The following is a 23,318-nucleotide window of genomic DNA, read 5'->3' as shown; positions in this document are numbered from 1 at the left end:
TCGGTGAGGCCGGTGGTGTAATATGTTCCTTTATCATTGGTTGTTCCATTTCATCTTCTTCTTCAAAGTAAGGAAGAAAATTGTACCTGTCTTCTTGAAAACTCCAATCCCAACAATCTTCTTCTTCGAACTCCGCGTTACTGATTATGACGATCTTTCCACTATTTGGATTATAGAGCTTGTACCCTTTGGAGCTTGAATCATAACCCACGAATACGTACTTCTCACTTTTATCATCGAGCTTTGTTCTCCTTTCATCTGGATCATGGGTATAGGCAATGCTTCTAAACACTTTGAGGTGAGAGATCTCATGCTTCCTTCCATTATATGCTTCTTGTGGTGTCTTCTCATGCACACTTATTTTTGGGGAACAATTTGTCAGGTAAACCGCACATGCCACTACTTTGCCCTAAAACTCTTTCGGCATCTTCTTGCTCTTAAGCATGCTTCGCACCCTGTTAAGTATGGTCCAGTTCTTTTTCTCTGCTATTCCATTTTGTTGTGGTGATCTTAGCACTATTAGTGGGTGGCAGATTCCATGGTCTTCACAATATTTGTGGACCTCATTTGAAATGAACTCTTCTCCTCAGTCAAATCTCACGGCCTTAATGGAAAGACCACTTTCTTTCTCCACAAGGGCTTTGAACTTCTTAAAGTTTTCAAACACTTCTGACCTCTTATTCAATAAATAAACCTATGTTTTTCTAGAATAATCATCAATAAATAGGAGAAAATATTTACTCTTACCAAAAGAGTTTGGATTGATTGGCCTACAGACATCGATGTGTATGAGCTCTAGCGGTGTTGTCACTCTTGACGTTGATTCCTTTGGAAAGCTTTTCCAAAATTGCTTCCCAACTAGACATCCTTCATAAAGTTGGCCTGGGTGGTTTAGACTAGGCAAGCCTTTCACCATCTCCTTCTTTGACAAACATTTTAGATTGTCGAAGTTGAGATGTCCGAATTGTAGATGTCATAGCCACTAAGAGCCGGTATAGCAAGCCTTGAGACACTTTGCCACATCATTTTGAATGTTCAAGAGGAACCTTTTATTCTTTGACATAGGACCCTTAGCAATAAAATTATGTCCATAATCTCAAGAAAAAAGTATGTTCTTTTAAGTGGATGGCATAACCTTTCTCTAATAATTGTTCTAAGCTCAAAATATTTATTCTTCATGTTAGGAACATAATAGACATTGAATATGAATTGATGACTCTCATTTTTCAAGCGTATAAGATTTTTACCTTTGCCTTTGACCGGTATCTTTGAGTCATCTCCAAATGAGACATTGTCAGTTGTCGCTTCATTGATCTCTACGAACATGCTTCGATCGCCACACATGTGGTTGCTTGCGCCGGTGTCGAGGTACCACTTGTTTCTTTTCTCTTCAACTTGGTTTTGGAACGCGACCAACAAAGTTTCTTCTTCTCCGTCTTTTTCTTCTACAAAGTTAGATTTCTCCATAACCTTCTTCGAGAATCTATACTCAGATGCATAGTTACCGATCTTGTTGCAGTTGAAGCACTTGATTTGTGATTTGTCACACCTCGACCATGAATTTCCTCTTCCACGACCTCTCATTGCTTGTGGATTCCAACTTCTTTCTCTATTGTTGGAGTAGTTGTTGTAACCACCTCTTCCTTATCATCCATGTCCTCTTCCACGCCCACGATCTTGGCCACGACCTCGTCCTCTTTGGATCTTGTAATTCACATAGTTTGCTTCCTTTACATTGAGTTGTAGTAGTTGCTCCATAACCTCCTTTTTAAAAAAAATTCTCTTTTGTTTTTCTTCGTATGCTTGTAAGGAATCCATGAGTTGCTCAATAGTCATGCTCTTTAAATCCCCTTTTTCTTCAATGTTGGTAACAATGAAGTTAAAATTTGGATCTAAAGTGCGAAACATTTTCTCCATGACTTTCACCTCATCAACATCTTCACCATTTCTTTTGAGTTGATTGACTACGGCCAATACTCGACAAAAAAAATTAGAAATTAACTCAGTCTCTACCATAAATAAACGTTCAAGATCACCTCTAAGAGTTTGAAGACGAATCTTGTTCACCTGTTCCACTCCTTTGTTGCAAGTTTGAAGCTTGTCCCATGCTTCTTTGGTCGTCGTTGCATTGGAGATCTTCTCAAATGTAACTTCATCCACCGATTGCTAAATAAGGAAGAGAGCTTTCTTGTCTTTCTTAACTCCTTAAATGTCTCTCTTTCTTAACTCCTTCGACGTCTCCTTTACACCTTGGCTTAGCAAGGCTTCATCTCGCTTCTTGAAGCCTTTCTCAACGATATCCCACATATCTTGAGCTCCTAGTAGCGCCTTCATCTTGATACTCCAATTGTCATAGTTGTTCTTTGTGACCATCAGCATTTGGAAACAGAAACCTCCATTCGCCATCTTTTGAGGACCTTGAAGCTTTGATGCCACTTTGTTGGAAATAAAGCATTTTTGTGTTTAGGAAAAGTGTGTGGGAATATTAGAGTCTTAAATAAAAACTTGATAGGTAGGAGAATTATTTATGAAAGAGAGAACTTTGTATTTTTGCTTGATACAAAAGTGTAGGATTATATCTCTATTTATAGTACTCTAAAGAGAATTCTGAACAAATTAATTCTAGAGAGTTCTCAACTCCAGACATTCAAAGAGTACTCTAGAAATATTACAATCCTAAGGAGAACTCTAAGGAGAACTCTAGACACATTAATTCTAGAGATTTCTCAATTCTAGACATTCAAAGAGTATTATAGAAAATATTACAATTCTAAGAAATATCTAGACACTCCAAATACTACAAGAGTTTTCTAGAAACATTATCCAAAATTAACTAAGCCCAAAAATCAAATAATAAGGTTAGACTCAAATCAAGTTTAATATTTCAACAAACATAAGCGTCATATAGATTGCAACAAACTCAGTCTTTCACGAGCAAACGAAGCATATAGAAATGGACTATTATTTAGTTCGCGACAAGTTTCAAGCAAAGATCATCCATCTCATGTCAATCAATTCTGAAAACTAAGTTGCAAATCTCTTCACTAAATCTCTACATCTTGGTCTCTTCACTTCTCTAGTTGACAATCTTGAAATGTTAAACATTTATTCAAGTTTGAGAGGGGGTGTTAAAGTATAATCTTATATATTATTGTATTAGGCCAAGTTAGATAATTCGTTATTTTTTCTAACTATATTGAGTTGATCTTAAGCCTATATATGAAAACTTTACCTCGTACCCCTACATTTGTACCCATATCCCTACAAATAATTTTTTTGACCAAAATACCCTCATATAAATAGGGTATATTTTTCAGAAATGAAAGTTTTTTCCATTTGCGCTTGAAGACTTCCGAAAGAGAACATTTTAGCATTTTTTGGCATTGTAAACCGGAACACTAAGAGTAAGTCTTTCGGTTCACAAAATGTATACCGGAACACTTATCCAAAGTCTTCCGGTTTGCTGCATTTTCGGGGCATTGAACCGGAAGTCTTTTACAAAGTCTTCAGAATTGCAAGTCTGTATACCAGAACTCTTTCTTAAAAAAACTTCCGGTTTGGATGAACTAAACCGAAACTCTTTTAAGAAGTGTTCTGGTAGTCAACCTTGTTTTTTTCCACATCGGAACTCTTCTTTGAAGTGTTCCGGTGCGTTTTCTTTTAAATTTTTTTGTATTTTTAATTATTTTGTTATAATATTTTTTTTGTAGTGGTTCGAAGACGAGGTGCAGATGGTAGGATTCCAGACCGCAGTTTAGACCGTGGCGCATCTTCATCTGCAGCAGAGCCGACTGGATATCCAGGGGGGTCATACGATACGTCTTTGTTGGTGAAGTACGAGCATCATGTTGCTCGCCATTTATCGTTTGGTGAGGTAAATAAACGGGATATATTTGAAAATGAATAATATTTGAATATTTTATATTGTGTTTTCTAATATGTATTTTAATTGTTTTTAGGAAAGAGGTCCAAAGAAAGAGTTAAAGGTTGTTGGACACGGACTAAAGCTGACATCTAGGGTTCCACTAGCTCTTCCACAACAGGTGGAGAGTTGGGTATCTAGATCTGGTTTATCTTCACTTCAGAGAACTAGTCTGAACAAGATAGACACAAATCTGGTCTCTACATTTGTGGAAAGATGGCATCTAGAGACATCTTCATTTCACATGTTGTTTGGTGAAATGAGCATTACTTTGGATGAAGTCTCATGTCTACTTCACTTGCCCATCAGGGGTGTCTTCTGGAGTCCTCAGGATGTCACGGAAGAGGTTGCTGTTGAACTTGCTGTTGACTACTTAGGAGTGTCACAGGGTGAGGCACAATCACATGTTCGTAGCTGCAGGGGTTCATATTATAAATTGGAGTGGCTATACCATTTATTCGTACAACATAGAGCTGCTTCCAGCTAGGCATATGCGACCAGAGCATATTTGTTGATGTTGGTGGGTTCCACCATTTTTGCCGACAAGACCTTTACACTTGCCGAGGCACGATACCTCATACTGTTTACGGACTTAGATAGATGTTAGGGATATAGTTGGGGAGCAGCTGCACTAGTTATCCTATACAGATATCTTGGAGATACGTCGATGTTCAGTTGCAAACCACTCGGTGGATAACCTACTCTCCTACAGGTATATAACTTAATTTTGTTTATTAAGTGTTGGATTCATTTTATAAAGTATGTTAACTTAATTTATTTTGTTTATTATGTTTTTATTTTGTAACAATGCTGGATTCACGAGTACTTTCCAACTGTTGGAAAAAGAGGGGAGAATTGGAAACCAACTGATAATTGTGGTCTTCCTCAAGCGATAAGATGGTCCTATAGGCAAGGAGTACTGAAGGTTGATGATTTACGACCTATTTTGGACGAGCTGACACCTGCCGACGTCATATGGCGTCCATTTGAGGATCATAGAGCATGACGTCAGTTTGATGAGTTATGTCTCTACAGGGGGTGTTTGAAGTGGGGTGACACAGTTGTTCCATACTTGCCTGACAAATGTTTACGTCAGTTCGGGTACAAGCAGTATGTTCCATCCCCGCCTCTTGATTGTATGATGGCGGCTGATATTGATGTTGATTGGATTGGTTACCATCAGAGCGTTATCGCTGTGATCCGTCCAACTACCCTGGCCACCACTCCATCTGATGTAGAAGATGGTTATCTGGAGTGGTATTATTGTGTTTCGCATCCACGTTTGGTCTCTCCTCATCATGACGATCCAAGAGAGGTACCAGATCCTGTTTATGACGCAGGACCATCTGATCCTGATTGGGCTTGTGTATCTACATTGATTCATCGTTATCTGAGACAGGTTAATGTCGAAGAGGAAGATCCACAGTTTGCTGATTTATTTGAAGCTTTGCATATTTCTCGTTCACATTGATTTATGTATTAAGTTTTAGAACTGAATATAATAGACATAATATAAAATTCATGTTTTGATTACATATTCATGTTTTGAGTACATATTCATGCTAATATAGGTGTAAGTCATATCCATCTCTGATCCATCATCTGCACCTACCTCTAACTCAACTTCCATAGTTAGTTTCCTCCAATGAACATGAACAACATCTATGGGTATCGATATACCACCTAGTGCGTATCTTCCTAACTCACAAGCACAAGGTAACCCATAAGATGTTCTAAGAATACAACCACATATTTTCCTGTTAGTTCCAACATAATCAACTCTCAATAACTCTTCAGCAATGCGTCTCAAAGCAGCTCGAGATACGGAACCACGCAAATAACCATAAAAGGGACTTATGTGCGCGTGCTCAACTTCGTAAAAACTCTTTTAAAAAGAAGCTCTACTGTTTCCCAGTTGTAACCTCAAGTTGTTATTCATAGCTTCCCAACATTTGACTATGTCACCTATACTGTTTCCTAACATCTGCTTTAACTTCCAATGAACAGATTCAACCCTAAAAATATTGAAAATAACACATAAAAAATACATAGAAAAAATATCACATATAAAAATAACACATAAAAAATTATAACACGTACCGATTAGTCGTTGTGTTACCCAAATGTAGTCCTCGATTAATCCATGCTCAAACAAATCTATGTCTATATGGAGTCAACCATGTGTCTTTCACATAATTAATAAATCCACTATAATCAACACATGATTGCTCAAGTTGATGCAACCGTTGACCATACTCAACCTCATCACTAGCTCAAACAACTTCCATCCATAATGTGTCTATCGTTTTTTGCAGATCATTCACCACATGTTGTTTGCATTTGGCACCAACGTTTTTGTTAATGTGAAATCTACATAGCAATTTAATCGACCTAGGAAACACAATTTCAATTGATTTCATCAAAGCAAGATCTCTATCTGTCAAAATCACTTGTGGACACAAATCTTTCTTCACAAACAATTCTTTTAGTTTCTCTAATACCCAACAAAAATTATTTGTCTGCTCAGACTCCATATACGCAAATGCAACAGCAAAAGTCAACTCGGTTGATGTCATGCCAACGATTTCAAACAAAGGTTGTCTATATTTATTTGTCTTGTAGGTGCTATCCATAACTAACACAATCGGAAAAATATTCAACAACTTAACTGAATCAGGATGGGCCCAAAAGATATCTCTCACAACTTCTGAGTCATTCTTTTTTCTACTCCAATACACATAGCATGCATCCTCAATAAGCTTAAATAAATGTTGTATCTCACTTCTAGGACCTCTTATCTCTTTTTGTATCACACTCTTATGTTTGTATACTTGCGTAATCCGAGTGACATTCTCAGGATCTCGGTCTTGCAAGGAAAGCAATATGTGTCTAGGTGGTACATGTCTCTTTGTCAAATCAGCGACATGTTGCTTCTCATCTGTGGTCAACCTACCAATAAAGGAATGACCTTCTAATCTATCAGGTAAACCATGATTATGTAACCCACATTTTACATCAATCTTTCAACCAGACCCATCTTTCGTCGGAGTTGACCTGATTTTAAATGGGCATCCACATTTCTTGGACGCACTTTGGGTTCCACTATCAGTACTCTTATGTTTCCCACCTTTATCACAACCAAATATTAATTTGTTACTTCTCCCTCTCTTGCCTGTTCAATATCTGAACAATTGATAATAACATTTACTTTATTATCGATTCCAACCTCTTTAATCCATCTGATCACCTCTTCTCGTGTATCAAATCTTTCAGTCGTTAAAAACTCATCAGAAGTATCTACAGATATTTGGGGAAGATTTTTCATTCCTGCACAATAAATTTTTTAAAAAAAGAAATTAAAAAAAAAATCCAAAAAAAAATTACAAACCGGAAGTCTTAAAATAAGAGTTCCGGAATACATAAAAAACAAACCGGAAGACTTCTTCAAAGAATTCTGGTATGTGTCACTTTGTTTACCGGAACTCTTTCAATAAGTGTTCCGGAACGTTTCTTTTTTATTAAAGAACCGGAACTCTTTCTTGAAGTCTTCCGATTTACTACTTGATGTGTTTCGGATGTCTTTTGCGAAGCCTTCCAGTTTGAAAAAAAATATATACCGGAAGTCTTTTTCCAGGAGTTCCGGTGCAAGGCTGGAATGTGTAATTTTTGAAAGTATCAACAGAATGGTAAAAATGAAATGATAAATTAATTAAAATTAATTAAGGATAAAATTAATATTTTAAAAAAAATATAGGGATATGAGGCTAAACGCAGGGATATCAAGTAAAATTTTCCCATCTTATAAATATAAAAAATCAGAATAATAATTTTTTGTTTCTTTTTCCGATGCTTTCAACGGCTATTTGTCAACAATATATATATATATATATATATATATATATATATATATATATAATATATTATATATATATATATATATAATATATATATATATATATATATATATATATATATATATATATATATATAATATATATATATATATATATAATATTATATATATATATATATATATATATATATATATATATATATATATATATATATATATATATATACACTCAAATAGAAAATAGAAAATAGGTTGACACCCGCGAATCACGCGAAGTGTCAAGAATGCTCAATAGATAATTCTACAGTAAACATGCATTATGACCAAGTCAATCCATGTTATTAAATTTCTATCTTTCAGGACAGCCTTGGACGTGTCCTCCCTTCTGAATCTCGAACCAGGCAATGCCCATCACCATCATCATCTCTTTCTCTTTCTCCTCTCTTTTCAACAAACCCACCAAATCGCATGCCTTCAGGTGGGGCAGTGGCTTATGACAACATGAGCCCCTCCGTCTTCATCCTTTGGCTTGTCACTGTCCCTCTCCTTCTTGCCCCCCCTGCCCTTTCTATCCCTCTAGGTATTTTTCAATGCATCATCATCTTCATACATTGTTAACGTGTTCTTCAAGCAATCCACTTTTGTTTCATTATACTTTTCATTTTTTCAACGTTTTTTCATGCATGCATGCAGGTTATTTTATAAACTGTGGAGGCACAAATGAGGTAACTGTAGACAGTCTAAAATACATTCCTGATGGAAACTACATAAAGGTTGGAAGCGTCGCCACAATCAACAAGCCAGACTTGTTGCCAACACTCTCCACATTGCGTTACTTTACCAACACGTTATCTAAAAAATATTGCTATTCATTTCCGGTTGTCAAAGGAAACAAATACCTTGTCAAGACCGTGTATTATTATGGAGGATTCGATGGAGGGAAGCAGCCGCCCGTGTTCGATCAAATCGTTGAAGGGACGAGATGGAGCATTGTTAATACGACAGAAGACTACGCGAAAGGTCTTAGTTCCTATTATGAGGTTGTCATTTCTGCGTCTCATGGGAAGAGGTTGAGCGTGTGTTTGGCTAGGAACCAACATACCGGTAGCTCAAGTCCCTTTATCTCTGCCTTGGAGGTTAAGAGTTTGGATAATTCTTTGTATAATCCTACAGATTTTTCCAAGTATGCTCTTGTAACTGTTTCCAGACATGCATTTGGAAGTGAAGATATCATTAGGTACATCAAAATAAACATGTTCTTGATGATTTATTTTATTTTATTTAGTGTCCAAGATTTAGGACCGCTGCATCGCCACCTGAATGCACTGAAAAATACGACCACACTTATTGGGATAATGCTCGGTTGTTTAAGATCTCTTGCGTGTGTATTCAAGTTATAGAAATGTGGAATTAGGTATACATGATTTGAATTCTAATGATTAAGTTTTATGCATGTGAACTTAGATTTCCAGATGACAAATTTAATCGGATGTGGCAACCTTTTAAGGACCAAAATCTACTTGTGGCAAGCCAAGCAAATGTAACATCTTCAGACTTCTGGAACCTCCCTCCGGCTAAAGCATTCAGTTCAGGAATAACCACTAGCGCAGGAAAAACGCTTGAAATTCAATGGCCACCGGTGTCCCTTCCAAGTTCCTACTACTACATTTCCCTCTATTTTCAAGACGACCGAGATCCAAGCCCTTATAGCTGGAGAATCTTTGATGTTTCTATTAATGGTCACACTTTTTACTCAAACCTTAATGCTACATATAAGGGTGTCACAGTTTATGCTGCACAATGGCCACTTTCTGGACAGACCAAAATTAGTATGACACCTGTTGGTGGAATGCCTGTTGGACCTATTCTTAATGCTGGAGAAGTTTATCAGGTTCTTCCCCTTGGTGGTCGAACTCAAACTAGAGACAGTAATTAACTTTAACTAATCTATAATCTCACTATTTTGTGATTTCTTTCATTATACTACAATTTTAATAATTTAACTGTCATGGTTGTCTATACATAGTAATTGCAATGGAAGATTTGGCTAAAAGCACTCAGAATACACCTCGCGATTGGAACGGTGATCCTTGCCGGCCTAGAGGGAATTCGTGGACTGGAGTTACATGCTCTGATCAATTTGTTGCACGAGTCACGGGATTGTAAGTTCTCGTGTATTATAGATCCTTTGTAGCGACTATATGACACAGTCAGTCACTACAAAGGATCTAGTTTTATTCTTAATTCATATACTAATAAAAGTAAGTTTTATTTGACTCATTTCATTCACATATATTTTGATTTCTTGTATGTTTTAAGGAATTTAACTAATGCTGGCCTAGTTGGGACCCTTCCTCGAACTATTGACAATTTAACTGCTCTTTCTCACCTGTATGGAATCTATAGTATTTTGTTTTCAAATATCCCAAATAATTCCATCTGTGTTTCTTTAACTACAAATTTGATTACAGTTTGCTTGCGGGGAACAAATTCTCAGGCCCTATCCCTGATATGAGTGAATTGCAAGAGCTAGAAACTTTGTATGTAACTCACTAAATGGATCCTCGCCTTTCATTGTTTTTTATTTGTTAGATTTCTTAAATTTTATATAGTAACCTGAATCTTGCTCCCTTTTTTTTTGAATCATTGTTAAAAGGCATTTGGAGAATAACAACTTTGATGGACCACTTCATCCATCCATTCAGAAACTTCCAAAACTGCATGAGTTGTAAGATTTTGACATTTTTTAAGGCCAGAAACAAATACATTGCATTGCTTATTTTTTGTTCATTCTATCGCTTTTTTCATGGACTTGACAAATGGTGTCTGTTAAACCAGTTCTTCTGATTTTCAAAATAACAAGTCGATGGGAAAGCAACCAAACACTAAAGCAAAGTGAAGTCCAAGTAAGTGCTACTTATAATAGTATACATATATTTGCCTATGAACCTAAAACCATATTGCTAACTAGTAATTGTCTTTTTTTTTTGGTTTTAAGGTGGTTTCAACAATTCTTGTATCAGAATCAGCATAATGCCATTGTAAATCCTGCCGATTTTGTATGTGATTGGGATGTTTTGAGTACAAACTATAGTTGTAATGGGAAGAAGAGTATTGGAGCCAAATGAATATCATTATTTCCTTACATATTATCAGGAATCATATTGTAAACCAGAACTATGTAAAGTAAATACATCATAAGTTAGTAATGAGTACAAAATATAGATTTTATTATGGTTTTGTTTTGTTTTTCTTGCTGCAATACCTCTAGTTAGTACATGACAGATTATAATTCTAAAAATCTATAGAAGAATTTGAAAATATTGTTAATGTTAAAACTCAATCTAAACAAGTAAAAGCATTGAGATCAATAAGATAAAATGGTATTCATGCTTTTCATTGCTCAAAAACCTCACTTGATACAAGAGAGTGTGGTTACTTATATATCAAGTAACTGTAACCATGGTTTTAAATTGCGGTTGCGGCTGCGGATGCGGTTGTTGCAATTGCGGTCATTGTGCTTGTTGCGATGCGCATTGCGACCGTTGCGGTGTGAATTTTTATAGGTAGGTGTTTGAAATATGATGTTGGAAAACACTTAATGTTAAGTTTTTTAATTACATATGAAGTAAATTGAGTTTTAGGATTCTAATATTTCGTTTCTTGATTAAGTTACTTCAAAAATCATGATTGAAACTGTTTGATATGGGTCCTAATAGAGTTGAAAGTGTAACTTTATAATCACACCGCAATTGCAATCTGATACGGTTGCGGAGGCAACCGCATCCGCAATATTGTGGGTGCAATTGCGGTTGCGGACCACAATTTAAAACCATGATTGTAACTAATTTCTAACCAATTGTTACGTTTCATTTTTGAATCTTTATCAACAAGTTTAGTTACATTCTTTTTTTTTCATTACATTTAACCTTCTCTCAAACTAGAATGTATATCAATCATTCCTACCTTGATTTGAAGATTGTTGAATGGACTCAAGTGCAATGACTTAGTGAATAAGTGACCGGCATTACATGTACTACACTTGTTAGCTCTTTATCTTTTACCCTAACAATCGATTTCTATATATTTTGTATTCTCATGGAATACTAGATTTGCATTTATGTGCAAAACAAATTTATTGTCGCAATAGATGATATAGCATTTGATGTGATATTTGAAAGTTATTGAGTAAGTAGAGAAGCCATTGAACTTCACAGGTTGTTTGGGACAATGCTCTATACTCGGCCTCCGATGATCTCGGCCTCCAATGATGATCAAGACACTACATCATGTTTCTTGCTTTTCAAGGTAATGAGAGATTTGTCAAGAAAGAAACATATGATTGTGATTGATCTTTGTGTGTCAAGACATGCCCCCAGCCAGCCAGAATCATAGAAACCTTTGAGGCATAATGTAGAGGATGAGTTGAAGAATATGCCTTAACCTGAATTGTTTTTTTTAGGTATCTTAACACAAGTAAACCTACTAGCATGTGCTTGTCAATAGGAAGCTCAAAAAATTGGCTCAGTTTACTTATTGGATAAATTATCGCACACTACAAGAAAACTCTGATTTAATTTCAAATATTTTAGCACGAAACCATTTCTAGTGCTAATAGCATCTATTTAACATAAATATTTTTATAATTTTTTTATTAAAGTAATTTTATATTTTCATTAATAGAAAAAAAAAAAAATATATATATATATATATATATATATAATATATATATATATATATATATATATATAATATATAATATATATTATATATATTATATATATATATATATATATATATATATATATATATATATATATATATATATATATATATAATATGAATTTAATTGATATACACTGACAGTGTAAAGATTTTTTACACTGTCAGTTAATCACAACCATTGATATATTTGAAAGGTTTGACTTTTGTTTTAAACATTTAAAAAGTAATACAAACGGATGATTGTGATGTATTGATAATGTAAAACGTTTTACACTGACAGTGTATAACAATTAATCTCTCTCTCTCTCTCTCTCTCTCTCTCTCTCTCTCTCTCTCTCTATATATATATATATATATATATATATATAATATATATATATATATATATGATTTAATAATATTAATATAATAATTTTTTTTTTAGTTTCGAATTAGAGATAAATATTTGGATTACTTTATTAATTTAAAATATTTTCAATTCTATTAGGGTTGTTAATAGAGTTGTTAGACTTTTCAGAGTTTCTTTCAAGTTGTTTAAAGTTAAATCTAATAAGTTATTTTATAGTTGTAGGAATTGTTCTAGAGTTGTTTAGAGTTCTCATATTTGAGAACTCTGTCAACTTATAATTGTATATTATTATAATCTTTTGGGATTTAAGAGTATATAATAAATTAATAAAAATATTTTGTTGAGATATTTTGGACTCATAAAAATATATTTTTTGATTCTTTGAGTTTTCGGGACTGTTGGCTACCGTTGGATGGTGTTAGAGACTATTTTGCGCGACTTAAATGATTAAAAATAATTTTAATTGATTTTATTAATTTTATGGAAGATGGTTATGTATACACGAGTTGATGACGTTGTGTCATGTCGTTAAAAATCTACCTAAACAAGTGAAAAAATTGAATAACACTCTCAGGCAGATGCCATCTCCAACCTACGGACACGCGCACGATGTTCCTTTGTTCTGATTGCTTCTACTAATATATCATGTTGTAGTTCTGAAACAAAAGAACCTTCACAGGCTGGGTTAACCAATCAATCCTACACAACATGATAAAACATACATTATTTATTACCAAAGAGATTTAAATAACGTATAACATACGCACAACAAATCCTACTTACAATTTTCTCAACGAATGCTCTTGAGGCATATGAAGTGTACTCACCATTTGATATTTGTCGAGCCCTCTTCCACTTCTTATGTCGTGATGGTGGAGATGGTTCCCGACCACGACTCATGGAGTCCCCATCTCCTAGTTGTTGTTTTTTCAACAATCATTGTTTTCTCAAGTTTCATGTATCCCCCACGAGACAATATCTATGAGGGTATTTGTTTTTAGACTTGTCCAGCTTTCCTACTTCACTTTTAACCTGTTTTAAACATAGGAAAAATATTAATGCACATGGTTGTATCCATAAAATTATCAGAAAATACAACTCGTACTAACCATGAACTCCTCATAATTACGAGATTTCAAAAACTTTTTCGAAACCTTCTTGTCAAGAAAAGGATATTTAACTCACAGACGCTCAATATTAGGCTTAGGCTTCGTAATGTAGTCACTAGTGAGTCGTGACTTAAAACTTCTCCAAGTCGTACCAGAATAAGTGATATACTTTTTTTCCAACTTTGGATCATCACTAAACTCATATATCAACTACACATTTACATCAATAAGTATGTATTAGTGTTTATAAAAAGTAATATTGAATCAATGAAAATTAAAATTAATATACCTGAGTGTCTGTCCCAATGTTATTTTTCACCTCAACTGCTACATATTTCCAATCATCAAACAATATGATGACTTTGTTACGTCCAAGGAACGCAACATAACTCTTAAAAAGCGATGAATATGGACCATCAAGAATAGTATAAACAACACTAAACTCAACCGGAAGTTTGACACCTGAGCTAGAGTATTCAACGACTCAAAGAAGATTTGGTTGCGTCCGACGAAATCAAGTTGAATGCTGATAAAGATACATCAATTCTTCAAATATTTGTTTTTCAGTACTTCATAACCTTGTTGAGTTGTAGAAATGGTTGGATCAAGAACCACTCATTCCACCACCGCACATGAAGTCGCCTTAGCAACCGCTGGTGTGGTACCATAAACCACCAGTAGATTGAATACTACTCCTCATACTGGAGAATTAAACCTTGATAACAATGCTCTTCAGCAATCAAACATGATTCTTCCTCCACCACGGGCGAGAACAATCCAAACTGCATCTTCGGATTCCATCTCCAAATCCTAAGGAGCGGCCTAAGATCTCGCTAGGTTTTGGTATTCTTGAGGAAAACCTCGGATCTCAAGGCGCGAACGAATTGATTAACAACATTTGCAACATCGTTCAACAACAAAACTACAAGGCGATGGAAGAAAGGTTCATGCATTTGGAGGAAAGCCTCCAACACGTTCAACCTCAGGAAAATATAGTGCAAGAAGTCGATTCGAGAAGAAATCATTTTGAGTGACCGAAGCCATCTGCAATAAACGAAGAAGGAAAAGTCTAGAAATCGAAACAATTCTTCAAAGGCGGTAAGCGTAATTCTCCTTCTAGGAGTCCAAGAGGAGATCGAACATGACTTAGAAGATCCAGATCATGATTTCTAAATTCGTTGAAGTCGACGAATATTTCAGAAGCAATGGTGAGGGGGCAGGTGACTCCACAAATAGAAGACATATTTAATATTTTGAAAGGGTGAAGAAAGAAAAATGTTTTTGAAAGGATATTTTAGCAAGTGCAAAATGATATGAAAAATAAAAGAATTAAATAGGAGTTTAAATAGAGAATAAATGAAGGGGTTAAAGAGATATGAGAGGGAGTAGGTATAAGCCTAAACAAAGTCGACTCAACAAGTATCAATGCATGCAACAATAGTAGTATTTAGACAATGACATGTAACAGAGCACGCTTGTCATAAGCTATTATTACTAAACATTGGATAAGACATTTGAAAAGAAATAAGAGAGAGCAATTGAAAAAAGTAAGTAAAAAATTTAAAACTACACATAAACTGACAAACAGAGGTAAGTGAAAAGACTTTCTCTTGAACCAAGAAAATCATCCCAATGGATCACATCAAACGCTCAAATGACTTTACTGTTGGACAATTGTCTTACTTTAGAGTCATGCAAAAGTGCTTGATTACACCATTAATATTAAAAATTTAGAGTCCAGAAAGACAGAAAATCCAGAAGGGTTCTGACTTTGGACCTTCTAACCCAGAGCCAATATATCTCAGAGTCGTATTTTACTCTTTAGAGGCTACACATTTGAAGATATTTTATTTTATTCTGGACAAAGTTCCATTTCATATTTTTCAGAATAAAAACAAATTTATCTTCAGTAAGGGTTTTGTAAAGATGTTAGCCTATTGATGGTCTGCATATATAAATTTCAAATTAATTACACCCTTATGAACATAATCTCTTATAAAATGATGTTTGATTTCAATGTGTTTAGCTCTGGAGTGCAAAATAGGATTCTTAGATAAGCAAATCGCAGAAGTATTATCATCTATACCTATATATAAAGGGAATACAAGTTTTTGGAGTGGCTCTTTTATTGTTTCCAATAATACCCTTTAACTCCCTCCTCTAACATTTGAATTTTATTATAAAAAAGAAATTGCTATCTTAATTTTACAATGTTACAAATTTATCATAAAAAGAAACCATTTTCTTATTTTTCAATTCATCAACCATTTTTTTTACAATTGTGATTATTTTGCCTTTGCATACTTCACGATTTCATAATGCCAGTCGTTCTTCATCACGCTCATTCCCTTTGGAAATTGTTCAACTCGCTCAATAATTCTCACTGTCTAATCATAAAATTACTAATGGCGGAAAACTAAAACGGTCACCGATATATTACACGTTGATTGCCCTCCACATAAATTCTCTTTTTTTCTGGCTCCTACAATCATTTATAATAGATAAAGGAATGTTTAATATTTATAATTATAGATATCATGTTAGAATTAACACAAACAATAAAATAGCTTCAAGGTGTCTAATGCTTTTATTGTTTTCAATATTTTTTATTTTTTTAACACATAATCATAAAAGACTGATAGACGTTCACTTCAGATGCATTATTATTCCAGTTTTCAATCAACATAAGAAAAAGTAAATCAATAATTTTATGCTAATTTTCATAATATTTTTGAAGGAGATAGATATGGAGAAGGAAAAGGGAGAAGAAGAAGGGAAAACACCATTTCAGCCAAGACATATCTTTTAGCCACAACTTTAGTAATGATACAACTCTTGGTTTGGTATGTTATGATTGAATTTTAAAATTTATCGATTAATTTTGTTGGTTAATTGTTGTGCTTTTTTGACAGAATTACTGCACTTTATAACTATAGAATTCTAACATTGAATTCAATTTTTTTTTTCTTTTGTCATTCAAACTTATCTTTTATATTTCTAAATTTATAATTTATATTCGATATATTTAAATGATTTTGTTTCTTCAAGATAATTTTAAATTTATAAAAGAAAATATTGTTTGTATGTTTTTTTCACTCCTTCCTTTCATCATGTGTCTTAAATTTGGTTCTATATCTCGAAAGAAAATAATGACTTATTTATGTGTGTTTTTATTAATCATACTTTTTTATTTATTTTGTTTTCATCGCTTCTATCTTAAGAAGAAAAAGAAGAGGAACGGAGAGCAATGATGCTATCCATATGTGAAAACAAATGGTGCATGATAGATCAATAAAAGACAGATAAATTTATGATGGTAAATAAATGAATAAAGATAAATTGTTGAGTATATTTAAAAAGTGTAAAGGAGACATATTTCACAATTTTATCTCAGCACTTCATTGAATATTTCTACAACGTAGACATATTTTTATTTATTGAAAAATGATGATACTAATTACTATTTTTTATTATGAAAAAAGCGAAGGCTGCATGTTATATATATTCTTCCGGTGATCACATTACACCAACAACAATTCCCTTCATGTATTATCCGCTAAAGTGGTATCAGATGGGTGGTTCCTTATAACCCTTGGTTATTGTTAAAGTATGACTGTCACATCAATGTAGAGATTTGCAGTAACATTAAAGTATCAAGTATATATACAAATATGTGTACAAGGGCCTTGATCGTGTGGCTATGGAGGTTCATAGAGGATCATATATGGATGAAGTTCAAAAATATGTTGATGCAAGATGGATTTGTGCTCCCGAGGCATTATAAAAAATATTTTGATTCACGCCTTACCAATAATATCCTTCGGTTGAAAGATTGCAGATCCACTTGCCAAGCCGCCATCAAGTGCGCTTTTATGATCATCAGCGAATTGCAGATGTGTTAAATAATGAACGAACTCCAAAATAATGCTCACAGAATTCTTTGCATTGAATCTACGAGATCCACAAGCAAAAAAAAATCTGTATAGAGAGATTCCATAGCATTATTGTTGGAACAAGCGGGACATGAATGGCATCACAGTCGGTCAACCAGAAAAGCTATCGGGAGAATTTATACGGTATCACCTTCGGAGGGAGATATGTTTTACTTTCGACTGTTGTTATCTCATGTCACAGGTCCAACCAGTTGGAAATACATTCTTACAAATAATGGCACGACTTTCAATACATTCAAAAAATCAGCCGAGGATAAGGGATTTCTAGAGACTGATCATAGTATTCGTGATTATTTGGTTGAGGCTACGAGTCTCCATGCCATATGCTTTACAAAGGTTATTCGTGGCGATTTTATTATTTTGTGAACCTACTGGTGTTAGAGGCCTTTGGAATGAGTTTTTTACACATATGGCAGAGGATTATCAAACAACTAACAATGTTGTGGAATCAAACTTGACTAATATGTTGTTGAAGGACTTGAATAACTCTTAAACCTGCACGGTAAAAAAATTGAAGATTATGATCTCCCATCTTTACCCCTTAATACAATAAATAGAGATGCAATTCCAAGTATCATACAAGAGGAGTTAGCGGTCGATATCCCCAATGAAGATATTGTATTTGTTGCTAAGTTAAATAATGATCAAATGATTGCATTCAAAAATACTCCGTCGAGTTATAATTATATATTGTTACAACCTTTTACGAGTTAAGAGTATAGAATAAATTAATAAAAATACTCTGTTGAGATGTTTTGAACTCATAAAAATATATTTTTGTTTCTTTTGAGTTTTCAGGATTGTTGACACCGTTGAGTAGTGTTAGGGGCTGTTTGGCGCGTCTAAAATGATTAAAAATGACTTTAATTGATTTTATTAATTTTATGGGAGATATTGATGTATAGACGAGTTGTTGATGTTGTGTCAGATTACTATGTTTTCTCTTGAATACGTGTTGATTTTATAAGTATGTTGTTGGATATCGTTGAGTTAGAGGTGAGTTACATATGTGGATTGATAATTTTATTGAGTTGAGTTATTATACGTGTTGGAGTTGTGTTGTTATGCTGAGTATTGTGTGAGTTGTTGTGGTAATCTATGTCTATTTATAATTATATATTATTATAGAGTTGTTTAGAGTTCTTTGAGAACTATGTCTATTTATAATTATATATTATTATAATCTTTTAGTATTTAAGAGTATATAATAAATTAATAAAAATACTTTGTTGAGATATTTTGGACTCATAAAAATATATTTTTTGATTCTTTTGAGTTTTCGGGATTGTTGGCTATCGTTGGGTGGTGTTAGGGGTTGTTTGTCGCGACTTAAATGATTAAAAATAATTTTAATTGATTTTATTAATTTTATGGAAGATGGTTATGTATACACGAGTGGATGATGTTGTGTCATGTCGTTAAACGTCTACATAAACAAGTGAAAAAATGAATAACACTCTCAAGCAAATGCCATCTCCAGCCCACGGACACGCGCAACATGCTTCGTTGTTCCGATTGCTTATACTAATATATCATGTCATAGTTCTGAAACAAAAAGAACCTTCATGGGCTGGGTCAACCAATGAATCCTACACGACATGATAAAACATACATTATTTATTACCAAAGGGATTTAAATAGCGTATAACATACGCACAATAAATCCTACTTACAATTTTCTCAACGGATGCTCTTGAGGCGTATGAAGTGTACTATCCGTTTGGTATTTGTCGAGTCATCTTCCACTTCTCATGTCGTGATGGTGGAGATGGTTCCCGACCACGACTCATGGAGTCCCCATTTCCTAGTTGTTGTTTTTCAACAATCATTGTTTTCTCAAGTTTCATGTACCCCCCACGAGACAATATCTATGAGGGTATTTGTTTTTAGACTTGTCCAGTTTTCCTACTTCACTTTTAACCTGTTTTAAACATAAGAAAAATATTAACTCACATGGTTGTATCCATAAAATTAACCGAAAAATACAACTCGTACTAACCATGAACTCCTCATAATTACGAGATTTCAAAAACTTTTTCGAAACCTTCTTGTCAAGAAAAGGATATTTAACTCACAGACGCTCAATATTATGCTTAGGCTTCGTAATGTAGTAACTAGTGAGCCGCGACTTAAAACTTCTCCAAGTCGTACCAAAATAAGTGATCTACTTTTTTTTCAATTTGGATCATCACTAAACTCATATATCAACTACACATTTACATCAATAAGTATGTATTAGTGTTTATATAAAGTAATATTGAATCGATGAAAATTAAAATTAATATACTTGAACGTCTGTCCTAATGTTATTTTTCACCTCAACTGCTACATATTTCCAATCATCTAACAATATGCTGACTTTGCTACGTCTAAGGAATGAAACATAACTCTTAAAAAGCGATGAATACGGACCATCAAGAATAGTATAAACAACACTAAACTTAACCGGAAGTTTGACCTCTGAGTTGAGGACTTTTGCTAATTTAACCATCATTGTGGCACATTTTTTATGTTTTTTTATATTGTCATACTACATATTGAGAATCATTTGAATTGGTTTCATTTGTATATGTAGCTTCGTCGCTACTAGATGAAGAAGAGGCCATATATCAAGCCATAAAACAATCAACAAACATCATCAATAATAACATCATTAACAACAACAATGGCATCAAGACACAAACATCATCAAAAATAGCAACTTCAACAATAAGATAATCAACAAACATCGTCAATAATAGTATCATCAACAATAATATCATCAAAAATAGCATCATCAACAATAGCATCATCAACAATAGCATCATCAACAAACATCATCAACAATAACATCTTCAACAACAACAATAACAACAGTGGCATCAAGACACAAACATCATCAATAATAGCAGCATCAACAAACATCATCAACAAATATCATCAACAATAACATCATCAACAACAACATCCTCAACAAAATCATCATCAACAACAACAGTGACATCAAGATACAAACATCATCAATAATAACATCATCAACAATAACATCAATAACAATAACATCAACAACAAATACATAAACATCAATGGAAAATGAAGGTATTATAGATGCATGGGAAAAAGTTTATGTACCAAAAATGTGATGAATAAGTAAAAAAATATTGTCATAATATTTTAGTTCCTCCTCGACTGTTAAGTCGAAGGCTCGTCAAGAACGAAGAACACGGTGTCGGCTCCTTCCTCGATGGTAAGAAAGCACATACGTTGGTTGAAAATATTGTTGTCTCTTCAGGTTTGAAGATGGTGTTGTACGTTTCGTTAGGGTTGAAATTAATTTTGTTTCTTTAAGGTTGAAAATGGTGTTGTTTGGTTAAACATCGCGTTGTTACGCCAAGGGTTATTTCTTGATGAAAATGAAAGTATGAAACTGAAGAGACAAGCTAGCTAGTTCTATTTAAAGTGAGTAAAATATATCACCACGGTTGTTAATCAAAACTATTGTGATATATGATGAAATTTTATAAAATAGCGTCAGGTTTTAAGCAATTAAATTTTTTAAATAAGAATGAAAATTGTATTATAACGGTGTATTTAGACAACTTTGGTGATATATAATTTACATTAATGACATTTTATAAAAAAAAGTGTCAGAATTGAAGCAATTAATTTTTTTTAAATAATGAAAACTATATTATAACATTGTATTTTTTTTCAACTGTGGTGATATAAGATTTACATTAATGATATTTTATAAAAAAAATGTCAGATTTTAAACAATTAAAAAATTTTAAAAATAATTAAAAATATATCACAACGGTTAGTTTAATAAACTGTTGTGATATAACTTTATTTTTTTAAATAAAAATAAAATGTGATGATAAAATATTGAAGAAATGACAAATTAGCAGACGTTGAGAATCAAACTCATGAACCGTCAACTGATATCACTACGGCTGTTTTATAAACCCGTGGTAATAAATCAACAACGTTTAAGTAAAAAAACAAAAATAGATATATGCGTCTGAATTTAGAGATATCACCACAGTCCTTCGAAGGACCGTGGTAGTGATGGCGTCATTGTATGTACTTTTTGTAGTAGTCAGATAATAAGTTTCATACACAATTTGAATACTATTTCATCATACACATACTGACTTGAGTGTCAGAGTGCTAACCTTGTAAGTTCATCCTCATTTCGTCGCACTGGAAGCTCTCCTTTGTCGTAGCTTCCGTGACTACACATATTTATGGTTCCGATGAAACAATGGAATCGTCTATGGGAATCTATACTTGATTCTCGCATACCTTACGATTCCTTATATCCAAGTATGCCCCTCTAGCATAGGACTCTCCTTGAATTTGAACTAGAGGATTCAACGACTCAAAGAAGATTTGGTTGCGTCCGACGAAATCAAGTTCAATGCTGATAAGATACATCGATTATTCAAATATTCATTTTTATTACTTCCTAACCTCGTTGAATTGTAGAAATGGTTGGATCAAGAACCACTCATTCCACCACGGCACGTGAAGTTGCCTTAGCAACCGCTGATGTGGTACCATCAACCACCAGTCGATTGAGTACTCCTACTCCTACTGGAGAATTAAGCCTTAATAGCAATGCTCTTTAGAAATCAAACATGATTCTTCCTCCACCATAGACGGAAACAACCCAAACACTGCATCTTCAGATTCCATCTCCAAATCCTAGGGAGCGGCCTGAGATCTCGCGAGGTCTTGGTATTCTTAAGGCAAACCTCGGATCTCAAGGCGCAAACGAATTGATTAACAACATTTACAACATCGTTCAACAACAAAACTACATGGCGATGGAAGAAAGGTTCATGCATTTGGAAGAAAGCCTTTAACACGTTCAACCTCAGGAAAATATAGTGTAAGAAGTAGATTCGAGAAGAAATCATTTTGAGTGACCGAAGCCATCTGCAATAAAAGAAGAAGGAAAAGTTTAGAAATCGAAACAATTCTTCAAAGGTTGTAAGTGTAATTCTCCCCTAGGAGTCCAAGAGGAGAACGAACATGACTTAGAAGATCCAGACCATGATTTCTAAATTCGTTGAAGTCGACGAATGTTTCAGAAGCAATGGTAAGGGGGCAGGCGACTCCACAAATAGAAGACATATTTGATATTTTGAAAGGGTGAAGGAAGACAGATGCTTTTGAAAGGATATTTTAGCAAGTGAAAAATGATATGAAAAATAAAAGAATTAAAGAGGAGTTTAAATAGAGAAGAAAGGAAGGGGTTAAAGAGACATGGGAGGGAGTAGGTATAAGCCTAAACAAAGTCGACTCAACAAGTATCAATGTATGCAACAATAGTAGTATTTAGACAATGACATGTAGCATGGCACACTTGTCATAAGCTATTATTACTAAACAATTGACAAGACATAAGAGAGAGCAGTTGAAA

General features: G+C 33.9%; 2 protein-coding genes across 2 annotated transcripts; one reads left to right on the top strand and one right to left on the bottom strand.

The window, feature by feature from the left end:
• Positions 1-1,647: 1,647 nt before the first annotated feature.
• Positions 1,648-2,406, bottom strand: LOC127102993 (uncharacterized). The gene is made up of 2 exons (XM_051040297.1): positions 2,248-2,406; positions 1,648-2,166 (listed from the first exon to the last, which is right to left on the bottom strand). The coding sequence occupies exons 1-2, from the start codon at positions 2,404-2,406 to the stop codon at positions 1,648-1,650; spliced, it is 678 nt and encodes a 225-aa protein (XP_050896254.1).
• Positions 2,407-8,172: 5,766 nt separating this feature from the next.
• Positions 8,173-11,009, top strand: LOC127104496 (probable LRR receptor-like serine/threonine-protein kinase At5g59680). Its single transcript, XM_051041681.1, has 9 exons — positions 8,173-8,355; positions 8,469-9,012; positions 9,240-9,703; positions 9,802-9,937; positions 10,095-10,166; positions 10,247-10,315; positions 10,432-10,503; positions 10,614-10,681; positions 10,774-11,009. Exons 1-8 carry the CDS (start codon positions 8,244-8,246, stop codon positions 10,672-10,674), a joined length of 1,530 nt encoding a protein of 509 aa, XP_050897638.1. The 5' UTR covers positions 8,173-8,243; the 3' UTR covers positions 10,675-10,681; positions 10,774-11,009.
• The last annotated feature ends 12,309 nt before the right edge of the window (positions 11,010-23,318 follow it).

This window comes from Lathyrus oleraceus, chromosome 7 (assembly GCF_024323335.1).
Source record: "Lathyrus oleraceus cultivar Zhongwan6 chromosome 7, CAAS_Psat_ZW6_1.0, whole genome shotgun sequence".
NCBI classification, from domain to species: domain Eukaryota; kingdom Viridiplantae; phylum Streptophyta; class Magnoliopsida; order Fabales; family Fabaceae; genus Lathyrus; species Lathyrus oleraceus.
The sequence above is the reverse complement of the archived record's forward strand: the minus strand, read 5'-3'. Positions and strand labels throughout refer to the sequence as shown.